Source organism: Mesocricetus auratus, unplaced genomic scaffold, assembly GCF_017639785.1.
Source record: "Mesocricetus auratus isolate SY011 unplaced genomic scaffold, BCM_Maur_2.0 Super-Scaffold_100006, whole genome shotgun sequence".
Lineage (NCBI taxonomy): Eukaryota > Metazoa > Chordata > Mammalia > Rodentia > Cricetidae > Mesocricetus > Mesocricetus auratus.
This window is the reverse complement of record NW_024429190.1, coordinates 33,450,885-33,464,290: the sequence shown is the minus strand read 5'-3', so window position 1 is coordinate 33,464,290 and position 13,406 is coordinate 33,450,885. Positions and strand designations below refer to the sequence as shown.

At 39.4% G+C, this 13,406-nt stretch overlaps 1 protein-coding gene across 3 annotated transcripts in view; it reads right to left on the bottom strand.

Annotated features, from left to right (window-relative positions):
* The window catches only part of Tbc1d19 (TBC1 domain family member 19), a 109,843-nt gene extending 99,835 nt beyond the window's left edge, over nucleotides 1-10,008 (bottom strand). The window contains exon 1 of one of the 3 annotated variants that reach the window (XM_021226404.2): nucleotides 9,778-10,008. In XM_021226404.2, coding sequence (XP_021082063.1) covers nucleotides 9,778-9,876 — 99 coding nt within the window. In that variant the 5' untranslated portion in view covers nucleotides 9,877-10,008. The remainder of the gene's footprint in view (nucleotides 1-9,777) is intronic. The other 2 variants (XM_005068763.4, XM_040747082.1) reach the window with 2 other exon arrangements.
* Between the last annotated feature and the right edge of the window lie 3,398 nt (nucleotides 10,009-13,406).

Sequence of the window (13,406 nt, the reverse complement as noted above, 5' to 3'; positions counted from 1 at the left end):
AAAGTAGGAACTCAAAAACATACTTGACACCAGTGCTATTCTCAACACCCCAAAGGTGGAAGCAGCCCAAATATCTACAGACAATGAAGAGACAAGCAAAATGCTGTGTGTATATGAATATCATTCTTCCTTTTAAAAGTAATTTCTGAAGCATGATATGTAACATCGATGAACTTGGAGACATCTTGTTACATGAAAGGGACACACATAAGAAAACAAAAGCAAATGTTATGATTTGCTTTTGCCCAGAATAGCACATCAAAACAGGAAGAGGAGTGGTGACCAGGGAGAGGGAGAGATTGGGAAGTCAGTATGTATTAACAGCGCACAGATTTAGTCCCGGATGATTTTCAACAGTTCTGGAGATGGACAGTGGTGTGTTTCACAACAGTGTGAGTGCACTTAATGCCAAAAGAGTGCACACCTAAGGAGCAGAGGTAAACTTTATGCTTATCTTACCACAATAAAAAATAATTGATTCATTTTAAAATAATCACCATAACTCATTATATATTATCCTAAATAATTAAAGTAGCTGAATTTTCAGAAACACAAATTCAAAACATCAATGAGAAGCATTACGTAACTTTGAGTGTATGAATTAGTAGATGAAACTATTACATTCTTGAAATTTCCATGGCAATTAATCTACAGCACTTGCTGTTTTGTCTGATGTATATGGAATATGCATACATGCAACTGCAAATGGAGTAGAATTGTATTGTCCTTTTCAGACAGTTCAAGATGTTCTTTGAAGAATACATCAAAATCTGGTAAGTAGTGTTTTTCTAAAGACTGGCTGTGATGTGGAATCTGACATCAATAAACTCTCCAATCTCTAACACATAAAAATGTATCAGTCAACCATGAACTTGAGTCTATTTTCTACATATGATTCTGTAACACCATGCATGGTCAAATACTGGTTAATTAAGTCAAGTGATTTACACATTTCTTTGAATAACATCAAAAAGCAATATTCATTAATGGCACAAATTGTTTTTTAGATATTGGGAAGCCATTCAAAGTGGCAGGCACACTTTCCCAATGTCACATTTTTATTCAAAGCTTAAATTTCATCACTAAACATAATGGTTTTCTTTTTAAGGAGCATGTTAATTTTACTTATTTTTTGATAAAATATCTTCCAAATATTTTGAATAATCAAATGAATACTATGGATAAGTACACACATGAATACATGTGGATTATAATATCTTTTGCCAGTTTCCCAACTGTTTCCTTTTTGAAAAATCAATACCATTTGTTTGTAACTCCTAAGTGCTTTTTAAATTATTTTTTGAGATTATAATTACACCATTACTTCCTTCCCTTTCCTCCCTCCATATACCTTCCTATGTACCTCTTCTTGCTCTTTTTCAAATCATGGTATCTTTTTTCACTAATAGTTGTTACGTGTGTGTGTGTGAGTGTGTGTGTGTGTGTGTGTGTAGATATTCCTAAATATAACTGCTCAGTCTGTATAATGTTTGTGCATGCATGTTTCCAGGCCTGAGGACTTGATAATCAGTGTGCTCCTCCCTGGGGAAGACTATTTCTCCCATTCTCAGCATTCCTTGGTTGCCTGTGGTTCATTATGCAGTGTTGAGGCCTCCTGGGCTCAGTCTGTGCGCTGCTTATGGAATCACAGACGATCATGTAGAACAAAGAAGTAAAAGCAAGTAGAGGAAGAGCCTATCCCAACTCTGCTTAGAAAAGAGGCATGAGTGTTCTCAGAAAACAATCCTGTGCTTCCCCCTCCTGAGAACACCTCCAGTTTTCATGCCCTGTGTAGTTAACAACAACAGCAATAATAATTGATAAATACTCATTCAGGAACTTCTAACTCTCCAAAAGGCTAGCCCCACCCAACCTAGATATCTTTACCTACCTCAAAAGTTCCTGCACTTGGCCTTCTCATTGCCCCAACACTGGCAACTGGGTTTCACCTTCCCACCCCCAGTGTACAGAAGACTTCCTGACTCTCCAGACGTTTCTTCTAGGTGCATTTCTGCCCCATTCATCTGCATTGCTCTTGCAATAATTAATTGAATTCTTTGTACATGCCAGTTGATGAGTTTAAAAATAAAAAGAAGATATCCTCCCTTACTTTTGAGGATCTCACAGCATAATTAAAGACATAAAAATAAAAGTGAGAGATACTACTTAAAAAGATATTGCCTTTCCCACAGTAATTCCCACACATCCTTGTCATTAGTGTAATTGTTCTAAACTACGTCTAATTCCTCTCAAGAGCCCATTACCATCACTAATGAGATGCTCAATGAAAACATGTTGAATAGGGTATCTCCATTACTTCCTAATATTTCTGGTTCCATCTAAAACTGTAGCGCAGACTCATTGCTGTAATCTTAGAAGTCTCAGTGGACACCCTGTAGCCAGGAATAAGTGTTAATTTCAGATTGGAATGTCTGGCGCCCTGAACGCTGACTGTGCCTTACACTCAACATGTGCTATTTAATTCCAGTCCTACTCTGGTTTCTCTCACCTGAAGATGGATCCTTCCCTGGCTATCTTCTGCTGACTTGTCCAAGCTGACCCATTTTTCTGCCTACACCCTCTTCTCTACCTTTATTCTCACCGTTATTCTTATTACCCTTTCATAAAATCATTCTCAGTTCACTTTTTGTAACCAATTTTCTCCCTTCACCCTTTCAGCTTGTTCTTACTAATCCAGGAATCCTATGTGACATTTTCTAAGCAATTCAGTAATGATATAAAACATAAGATGTGCCTTAACAAGACAAATTCACATTGTAATATGTATCTTGTATCTTAAGTATAAATTCCATACAGGCAAGAGTTCCTGGAATTCTGTATGCCACCACTCATTTCTTTATTACTCTACCTTTATGGAATTAAAGATAGAACAAAATACAACATAAAATGGATATAGATGACATCACTTACAGGAGATCCTAAGTCTCTAATTTGTATATCCACTGTAACAGTACAATCTAGATCTTCCCCACGTATATGCCAATTATTACCTAAAAAGATAACAAGAAAGACAGGCTATGCATACTGCTCTTCCAGGGGAACCAAGTTCAGTTCCTAGCACCAAAATCAGGTGGGTTACAACCACTTGTAACTCCAGCTTTAGAAAGATCTGGTGCCTCTAGCATCCATGGGCAGCTGCATTCACAAGCACATACCCACATTCACGAGTGCTCTCACACCCACTCACACACAAACACACACACAATACACAAACACACACACACACATGTGCACACAATTTTAAAAATAATTTTAAGTCTTCTTTAAAAGATAAAATGTATTTTGCTCTTATTGTGGCCCAGCTGTCTCATACTAATGTAAATTCTATGTATTTGAGATATAACTTCATGAGGCTTTTTTTAAACAAATATTAAGATGTTCTTGGATTCTAGACATGATAATACCTATTACATATTCCTCTATCTAAAGCCTATCTTGTTCCAGGGTCCTTCCTGTTATAACTATTACTTATAATAGTTATATTTAACAACAAAATCTATTAAATGCTTAATGGAATAAAAATGACATTCCAGGGCTTTATATAACATTCATTTTAACCACAATAAAATAAAGTAACAATACTGATGTGGCATTGGACATCAATTTGGAATGAGACTGTCACCCCAGTGTCTAGAGAATGAACAATAAAACTCCATCCTAAGATTTAGATTGGCTTCAAGACAATTACTTGGGAATATTAAAAAATATATAACCAGTTTACTATATAAAAGAGGATACATTAAAACACAATTGGTGGCTATTAAAAATGCTAAAGACATTAGATTGCAAGGAGAAAAGTCTAAAATCTGTACTTAGCTTTTAAACATCTATGCAATTACAGTTTTCTGTGTTAAGTTGCTCTATCAATTTCTGTGAACACCTGAACAGAAAACTTGGGGCAGTACAGATGTACCAGCAGGGAAATATGCTAATTAAATGTAAAAGACACATAGGATCCCATGAGCTGGTCAAAAGTACTTCAGCAAAGCTAATTAAAGGTATAAATGGGCCAGTGTTTCAAAGGTGAAGGGCAAAGTCTATATTCAACATTGAGACAATGAAGAACACTGGCTAAAAAAAATGCCGCCTCATTTACACCTTTAAAAAAACAGGTTTCCTTTCATAAACCACTTATGTATAATTGTCATATATATTATCTTGTTCAGCCCTCACCAAATGGATATGTACAAGATGGATGATTATTAATACCTTTGTCTAGAACAAAGAGTAGAGTCTCTCCTCTCTCTCTATCTAAAAGAACAAAAAATGAAGATTCTCTCTCTCTCTCTCTCTCTCTCTCTCTCTCTCTCTCTCTCTCTCTCACACACACACACACACACCTAAAAGTAGAAAAGCATTGCTGAGTCAACAGAAATTAGAAAATCCTGAGAGAGGAGCTGGCTATACAATAGTCACACTCCTCTGGGATTGTAAGCCTTTTCAGAAAGACATGGGCTTGAGAATCAGGACCAGCCCATCACAAAGCCTCATGCAGGGCTGCCAAAGACACACGGAGAAGTAAGTAGGGACTTTACAAGTATTAAATGCTCAGCCAGTTTTAGCCTCAAGAACTGGGACTCTGTGGGATAGAATGCTAAAAACATAAACACACACACACACACACAAGCACTGAGAAAGGATTCTGACAGTTTAACAAGAAAAAAGATTAAGGTTTTAGACTCAAATGTAAAGGACCCACAGAATACATCAAATCCTTTGTTGAAAAGCTAGGAGGCCCAGGAAAGAACCAAGGGGAGGTTGATCTTGAGGAAACTCAGCCTTGACTTAACACATTGCTTAATGGCATTAAAGTGGGTGACTAGTCCCAAGACTATCTCATGGGAGAAGATGACAATGATGTTGCCATTTATAGGCTATATTTTAATTTGTCCAGAATGCAAAGCTTTCAATAAGGGCCTGCTGCTGCTGTCTAACTGACATCACGCAAACAAAGGCAAGAGGAAAAGAGATTACAAAGTGCTCCGTGAGCAATCTAGGAAACAGTTTTAATGAGAGGGACTGTTACAATCAAGAAGGACACAGCACCTAGCTCCACACCTACATGGGAAAATTATCATAAAAATCTAGGAAAATTGACTCAGAACTGGCTTCCATAAATAATAGTCACCCGAAAGGACTGGGGACAAGGCTCAGCGGTTAAAGCGCTCACTGACCTTCCAGAGACCTGAGTGTGTTTCCCCAAACCCAGCTCCAGGGGACCTGATGCCTGCTGTTGACCTCCACCTGTCACACATCCACACACATAGGACAGACACACATCCGCACAAATTAAAAACGTATGTTTATTTTTTCCCATATATTTTTTATTTAACTTTTTACGCATGTCACTTTCAGGTCCCTCTCCCTCCCCTCCTCCCCTATCCCCCAATCCTCCCAACCCATCATCCCACTCCATCTCCCCTCCACTCCCCAGGGAGGGCAAGGGCCTCCATGAAGGATTTTTCAGGGTCTGTCACATCAACCCGGGAAGGATCCAGATTCTTCTTCATGTGTCTATCTTTAAAGGCAAGCCCCCGTTAATTTTAGAACTGAAAAACAGAATATGCACAAGAACTCATTAGGTGGATTTATCAGAGATATGAAATGGTACAAAACAGGATGAATGAATTTGAAGGTCCAAAGGAAATCTCTAAATTAAACAGGAAGGGAGAGATTAATTAAAAAATTAATCCAGCTGATTTCCCAAACTGGTGCTGGTTTTAAACAGGCTCCAGACCGTCTTACTTAGAATTGCTATTGCTGTGATGAAGCACATGACCAAACGCAACTTGAGGAGGAAAAGGTGTATCTGGGTTGCATTGCCACATCACTGTTCATCAGTGAAGGAAGTCAGGACTGGAACTCAAACAGGGTGGAACCGGAAGCAGGAGCTGATGCAGAGGCCATGGAGGAGTACTGCTTATTGGCTTGCTCAGTCTGCTTTTTCATAGAACCCAGGACCACCAGCACAGGTGTAACACCATCCATAATGGGCTGGGCCCTCCCCCATCAATCACTAATTAATAAGAAAATACTCCACAGGCTTGCCTACAGCACGATCTCTTGGAGGCATTTTCTCAACTGAGAGACTGCCCTTGTGTCAAACAGACATTAGATCCAAACAGAATTAATGATCATCAACGATAATATAAAAACAACAATACCTTAACAAGGTCCATCTTAATAAATCTGCTGAAATCCCCCAAACAGAAAGAAAATGTTAAAAGCCACCAGGAATAAGCAGGCAGCATATAGTCAGAAAGGAGAGAATCTCAACAGAGCCAAGGGAAAGGACAGCAGGTAACACCTCAAACACACTGCAGGAAAACCACTTGCATCTTAGAAGGCCAAATACAGCACCACTAGATGGATAAAAGTCAAGAAATTTGAGACTTGGGGTATAACTCAGTTGTGGAGTGCAAGTAAGACTCTGGACCAATTCCAGATCTTAGCACTCTATCCCCAAAGCAAAAGCTAGCAATTTGCTCTAGAAAATCTGTCCCTAAAACTGCTACACCATTAGGAACCTGAAAACTAAAGCAATGAGTTATCACCACACATACCAGACATGGATGACAAGTACTGGGGAAAATGTGAGCAAAGAGAATCTTCATCCATTGTTCATGAGAATAAAAGCACACTGTGACCACCTGGGAAGGCCAGTTGCCATTTTCTGGTAAATTAACCATAATCTTATCACACAACCCACCGATCACTATCCTTGGTATTGCTCAAATTTGAAAATGTATGTCTACGCCTGAAACATTAACATGAACTGTTTATAGAAGCTTCATTCATAACAGTCAAAACTTAGAGGAAACCAAGATTTTTGTTCAGCAGCTAAGTGTACAAAATGGTATGTTTACACAATAAAATATTACCTAGCAGAAGAAAACTTAATTATCAAGTCGTGTAAGAGACACTAGGAACTGATGCATTATTGGTAAGTATGAGAAGCCAGTGAAAACACCACATACTGTATAAGTGTTGTGGCATGACATTTTCAAAGAGAAACGTTCAGACAGAAAAAGCTAACGACAGGTGGAGTCTGGGTACTCAAGACAAGAAAGAAATGAAGAATAGTACAGTAAGGCACATGGAATTTTACATGATATATGTTTCTGAAAGCTCTGGAACTGTACAGTAAAAAGAAAGAGCCCTAATGGAACTATAGACTCCAGTAATAGTAAATCAGTTGTAGGCATCTGTAAGGGATACCACACACCAGTGAGACACAGTAACCATAAAGGGAGTCACTCCGAAGGTTAGAGCAGTGATGAGGAACTCTCCACCTTCCGCTCAATTTCTATATAAACCAGAAGCTATTCTAAAACAAAGTGTGTTGATTAAAATAGTTAACTTCCCAAAAAGAAAACTCTAAACACAGGCTTTATTGGAGAACTCTCCCCAATATTAAAAAAATAAAAGTTCCTAACACTTGCAGAACGTAGCAAATGAAAAAGGTAACACACCCTTACTCATTCTATGAGGCCAGAATACCTTTATATAAGACTTGACCAACATAAGAAAGAAAAATGATACAGCTATTTCTCTCATCACATAGCTGTACTCTTTAACACCCATGTCAGTGAGTTTGTGCCAACAAATCTTAGAAAGTCACTGTGAGACAGTATCGTTTGCAGACTAACAATGAGAAAAATGTATATTATTTATAGAGTCATAGCATTGTTGCCTTTAAAAACTTAGCGGTAACAGGCATATCAATAGATAGATATAACAAGATATAGTATACAACAAAAGTATTATAAAGTATAAGACTACAAAGAACTTTGTATGGTATAAGAAATAGGTAGAGAATTTTACAAAATTTTGCCAGATTTTACAATACTAACAGAAATTCATTTGATTAAAAACAACAGAGGTAGAAATGGAAAGTAGTTTCTAGATTGAAAAACCAAAAGCAAGCATAGAAGTGGAAAGTTTAGCGCTCTACCTGATTGAAAATCCTAACTGGGATTATGTATTTATTTGTTTATTTATTATCTTAGAATTTCATGAAAGTAACACTGTTAGATGAAAACCATGGTTTCACTCCAACACAGGAATAGTGAGTGATTTCAATATCCAGTTCTCACCAGTTACAGGCCATTTGGAATAAAATGATAATTTTGAATCCACTCTGACCCCTCTCCAAAGAAAACCTGAAGCCATGAAGAAAGGAAAATGAGCCACATTCTAAACAAGGTCACCCAAGGACAAACTGGTCTCCACACTATTTGGCCTTTGGAAGAGCATGGGAGGAAAGGAAGGAGGCTGACACACAGGGGCCAATAGCTGTCAACTACTAAACACGCAGACTGAGTTTCTTTCACTTTTGTTACATTGATTTTTAATTGGCACATTTTTCTATGTTAATTAAAAAGTTTTCAGATGATACGTTTTGATCATGTTTCCCACTCCCTATGTCCCTCAGATCCCCCCACCTAACTACCCACCCCATTTTATGTTCTCTCTCTCTGTCAAAAACAAAAACAAAAGATCACAGAAATCAAAATAAAACAGCAAAAAATCAATAAGATCAAAAATGCCAAAGTGAAACATAAAGTGTACCAAAAAAAAAGCCGTGGAGTTGATGTTATATTGGCTAACTACTCCTAGGCCTGGGGGCTGCCCTGGAGCATGGGTGATCTGCCCAGTGACAATCTATTGGAAGAAGGGGAGAGTTTCTATTGCCAGTGGATATCAATTGCTGATAGCTTCTTGATTAAAGGTGGGAAAATGTATCCACTTTTCCCTCTGGGTGATGGGACTACCGTCTTTGTGAGTTCATATGAGCGTCAGTCTTGCTGAGTCTGGAAGACATCATGTCCTTAAAGTTATCCATCACTTCTGGATCTTTACAATCTTTCTCTTCCACAAACTTTAAATAATTAACTTAATATAAATGTTCTCCCTTCCAGAGTTAAACTAGAAACAACAAAAGGAAGACACTGGAAAAAAATCTCCCAAAAATTGAAAACTAAACAGTGCATTTTCTAGATAACCCATGGATCAAAAATAAAGTCACAGAAAATAAATAGTATCATTACCCACGATCTCTAAAAAACCTAAATATCTGCCAGGTAAGTACTAAATAGAGAAACTAACAGTGAGGCTTTCAAACAATGAAATGCTGGTCAGCAATTAAGAGAAGCAGAAGTACAGAAGTACCAACAGTATGGATGAACCCCTAAAGCCTAACGCTGACAAAAGCTCCCACAAGAGTTTACATACTGTGTGATTCCATTTAGATGACATTCTCATATAGTAAGATCTCCCGGTCATTCCGCATACCCACGGTGCCTAGTCTGTTTGACCGTGGTCAATAAATGCTAGGTGTGTGCATCGGAAATCACTGCAAGGCCAGTGAAGTGCAACAACGTGACACATTTTAAAAATGTACATTGGGCCCCAGTCCACCCACGAGACAGTAAAAGAGAAGGAAGACATGCCACTCAGTGAGTCCAACAGCTTAAGAGAATAGGTCCCTTAAATGACTACAAGAATAAACGAAGGAGAAGCCTTGACCGGTCTCTGGCCTGAAGAAAGGCGTGTTCTGCCCCACCCATCTTTAATAAAAATACAATCGCCCCCACGCTTGGGTCTGAGCAAACCAAGGTGAGGAGCGCAGGGAGGGATTTAAGACACTAAAAGGGGTGGGAAGAGCAGAGAGCTCTGGCTTGGGTGAAGGCAGTGTGGCAGCCAGGACGTCCTGCGGCCCGCCGGTCTCCATAGCTTCCCATCAGCCCCTCTTACCCAGGCCTGCCGTTCCAGCTGAGCGTACAAATTGGAGCCCTTGAGTTTCTGGACTATCTGGGCAATGATGAGAGACAGGTCCGACTCCTCCTGCAACATCTCCCCTGCCCTAGCCCGCCCAGCCGCGGGGACAGCCGCTGGCACGGAAAGAATGCACTGCAGGGTCCCACTCCCGGCCGCTGACACTTCTCCCGGACCTTTTTTACGCTGGGACTCCTCCAGCAGGCGTTGCCAGGCAACTGCTGGGCCTTGTGTCCGTCCCTTTCTGGTCCCCTCCGCATCGGAAAGGTCTAGCACTTGCGTTCCGACGTCGGAAAGGGTCCGGGGCCGGGAAGTAGATTTCCTTTCATTGTTCCTGCCCAGTCTGATCGAAACCCCAGAACAAAAGCTTGTTCTTCGGCAACCACAAAGTTTCGGATGCTCAAACGAACTGAGAACGGTGTGTGTGTGTGTGTGTGTGTGTGTGTGTGTGTGTGTGTGTGTGTGTGTGTGTGTGTGTGTGTGTGTGTGTGTGTGTGTGTGTGTTGAAATTTCGTATATAGACTCTATATTATAAAGGTTCATCACTCTTCCATCAGTCCAACTCTTCAGAACACGCCTGTGAACGCAAGTGCTGGTAATCACACCCAACAACTGTGCGAGGTGTTTGAATTTCATAATTCAGTTTACACCAGTTCACAGGATGCTTTTATGATTGGGCGAGGTAAGAAACAATGCACGAAGTTGCACTTTTGTCTTCTTTCTATTGTTTCTCAGTCTCTGGAGTCATATCCCAGAATTAGTCTCCTTTCAAATAGAAACTAACCAACAAACATTACTACTTCTGTTAGCATTCATAATTCAAAGATGACTAAGATATTGTCCTGGTCTTCAAGAAATTTACCACCTAGATATCCCCTCTTCTGTGTGCTCATTAGGTCTTTTAGTCATGGTTCAACTTTCAGTTTGTCAGGCATTTACATACAAATATTTTTAAAAATGCAGTTCTTGTCCTCAAGGAAGTGTATGAAAGATATTTATAGTTGGAAGTAGCTGATTTAACTAACTGAATGTCAAGCAAAGGCCAATAGTAGCTTGACAGAAGCCCTAAGGTATAATTATACATTAGAAAAATATCACTAGAGTAATTAAGGATTAATTTCAGTTTTGCGTGTGTACATATATTTTAAACAAGGCAAAGTAGTATTTCAGGAGAACAGCCTGAGATTGCTGAAAAGGCTACTCTGGTCTAATTACATCAAACTTTAATGAGCTTAAGAATCACAAGAGATTTTACTAAATCAAATGTGGATTCTGATTCAATGAGCCTTTAGTGGAATCTGGTAATTTGAATTGCTGACAAGGCTCCAGAGATTGTCATGCTTGTGATCCAAAGGCTAAACTCTACACAGGAAGGGACTAGAGCAGATAATAAGAATTCAAAGACCTGTGAACACCTACCATCTATGTACATCTACCATATCCTGGCATTTTCTGCACCGTCACAGAGATACTGCGAAGATAGATACAGATTCTCGACAATCCACCTGGCCTACGTGCGGTTTAGGAAAACAGTTCCGAAAAAATCAGCAGAGAAATAAAGTACTTTCTTTACAAAAAATTCTCCCACAACACAGAATGTCTCAAACTTGTGGATGAATAGATCTCCATTCTTTGTAGTACCTCCAAGGCAATACCCTACATCCATGAACCTTCAACGCAACCTGACATTGAATAACAATAACTTTTGTAAAATCATGGCAAATTCTCATTTGATGTTGAGAATATGAGAATGATGAGAAAAAAAGATAGCTGTTCTAGTCTGGGGGTAGAAGGGTCTTGGAGTAAAGAAGCAAGACTCGAATTCAGGAAACACTCTTGCTCCCCTCCTAACATGTTCCCTAAGAACTTCAGCTTTCTCACCTGAAGAAAAAGAAAAACAGCATCTATTATGGGAAAGGGCACCTAGCATTATAAAAGGAATGAATAAGATATTGAAACTGAGGTAATTAGGTAAAATAATATCCCACAATATTGACAGGAACACGAAAAAACTAAGCATACAAGAAATGTCAAAGTGTCCAGCAGGGTTTTATACAGATATCAGCGTTAAATTGTTTCTGAGAGAACAATTTTCAGGCTTAAAGCAACAATCAAGAAGTTTAGATTTGATTTTCAAATCCTACACAAGGAAAATAAACCCTTAATCATAACACTAAAAAATGTTTCTTAGCGACACAGAAGCAGGTGTGTGTTGGAGTGTGATTCAATTCTAGACTGCCCTCTGCTCTCTTTTTCCAATTCAATTTGGCAAGACCTTTCAAAGCACCCACTTCAGGCTAGGAATGGCAAAGAATACATAGATGAATCAAATGGCCCCTTCTCTCAAGGAATTCTCAATCCCTAAGGGACAGTACAGCCAGCATGCAAAGATATTTAATTAAGATAGGCCCTGTCTGCCTCCCACGTGTGTGTGTGTGTGTGTGTGTGTGTGTGTGTGTGTGTGTGTGTGTGTGTGTTCAGGTCCCTGCTCCGAAGTTAATTGGAGAGGAAAAGTCTGAACCCCAGACTCCCGTAGAGGAAGGACTTAATACCCAAAATCCTTAGTGTGCCCACAATGAGCAGAGACTGAGACAATGCTCCAATTTTACATTTGAGACTGAAGCCTGACTCTGCCTAATAAGGGAACAGCAGAGTCCAGCCTCACCTGAGTGGCTACAGCTGCCTAAATAGACTCAGAAGGAAAACAGTCACACAGAGACATCTCCCAAAATACTATAGGACTTAGAAGGAGGATGCTCCTGAATCAATATATTTGGGTCTCTGGGCCCTGCCCACCTTTCTCTGCTTGACTGGGTGGATCTCACTGGATAGAGGCTAAGCATGCCTGAAAAGCTATGATAAGGATTATGTCAAACACACCCTTCCAGCATCAGAAGTCAATGAGGCTCACCCCAGGGGTACTGAGAAGGCCATTTCTTTATCCACATGAGCGTTTTTCCATATACTTGCTGTTTACACTGAGAATTCTTCCCACTTGCTTTAAAACAAGATGCTGATTTTAGCATGTTGTATTACAGAATAATTTGAACTATATGCTTTCATGAATTGACCTAAAAGATAAAAAATCCAAGCACATGTGTTCCATGTTATCACAAATGCTACAACACACCTTGCTGACCCTGCAAACAAATAAGTTAGTGACAATATCCATTACCTATCAATGGGTTGACTCTGCTACAGAGTCGTGATATGTAGTCCAAAATATGTCAACACAAGGGTGGCTTTGAAATGGGATTACTCATAAATAAGTATCCATGCGTGACCCTTCTGCTAATTAGTCTCATGCAGACTGAACTTAAGAGTTATACAATATACAGATACAAGACCATGCACAGAGCTCATGTCAAAAATGTAAATTATTTATTTATGTGGCATGCTTCTCAGTGTCATGGTGACATTTTAAAAGCAAGAGAAGAACAATAAGAAGAGGAAGAAGAAGAAGAAGAAGAAGAAGAAGAAGAAGAAGAAGAAGAAGAAGAAGAGGAGGAGGAGGAGGAGGAGGAGGAGGAGGAGGAGGAGGAGGAGGAGGAGGAGGAGGAGGAAAGGTGGCCCATTAAAAATATGGTCTGAGAGTATATGACAAGAGG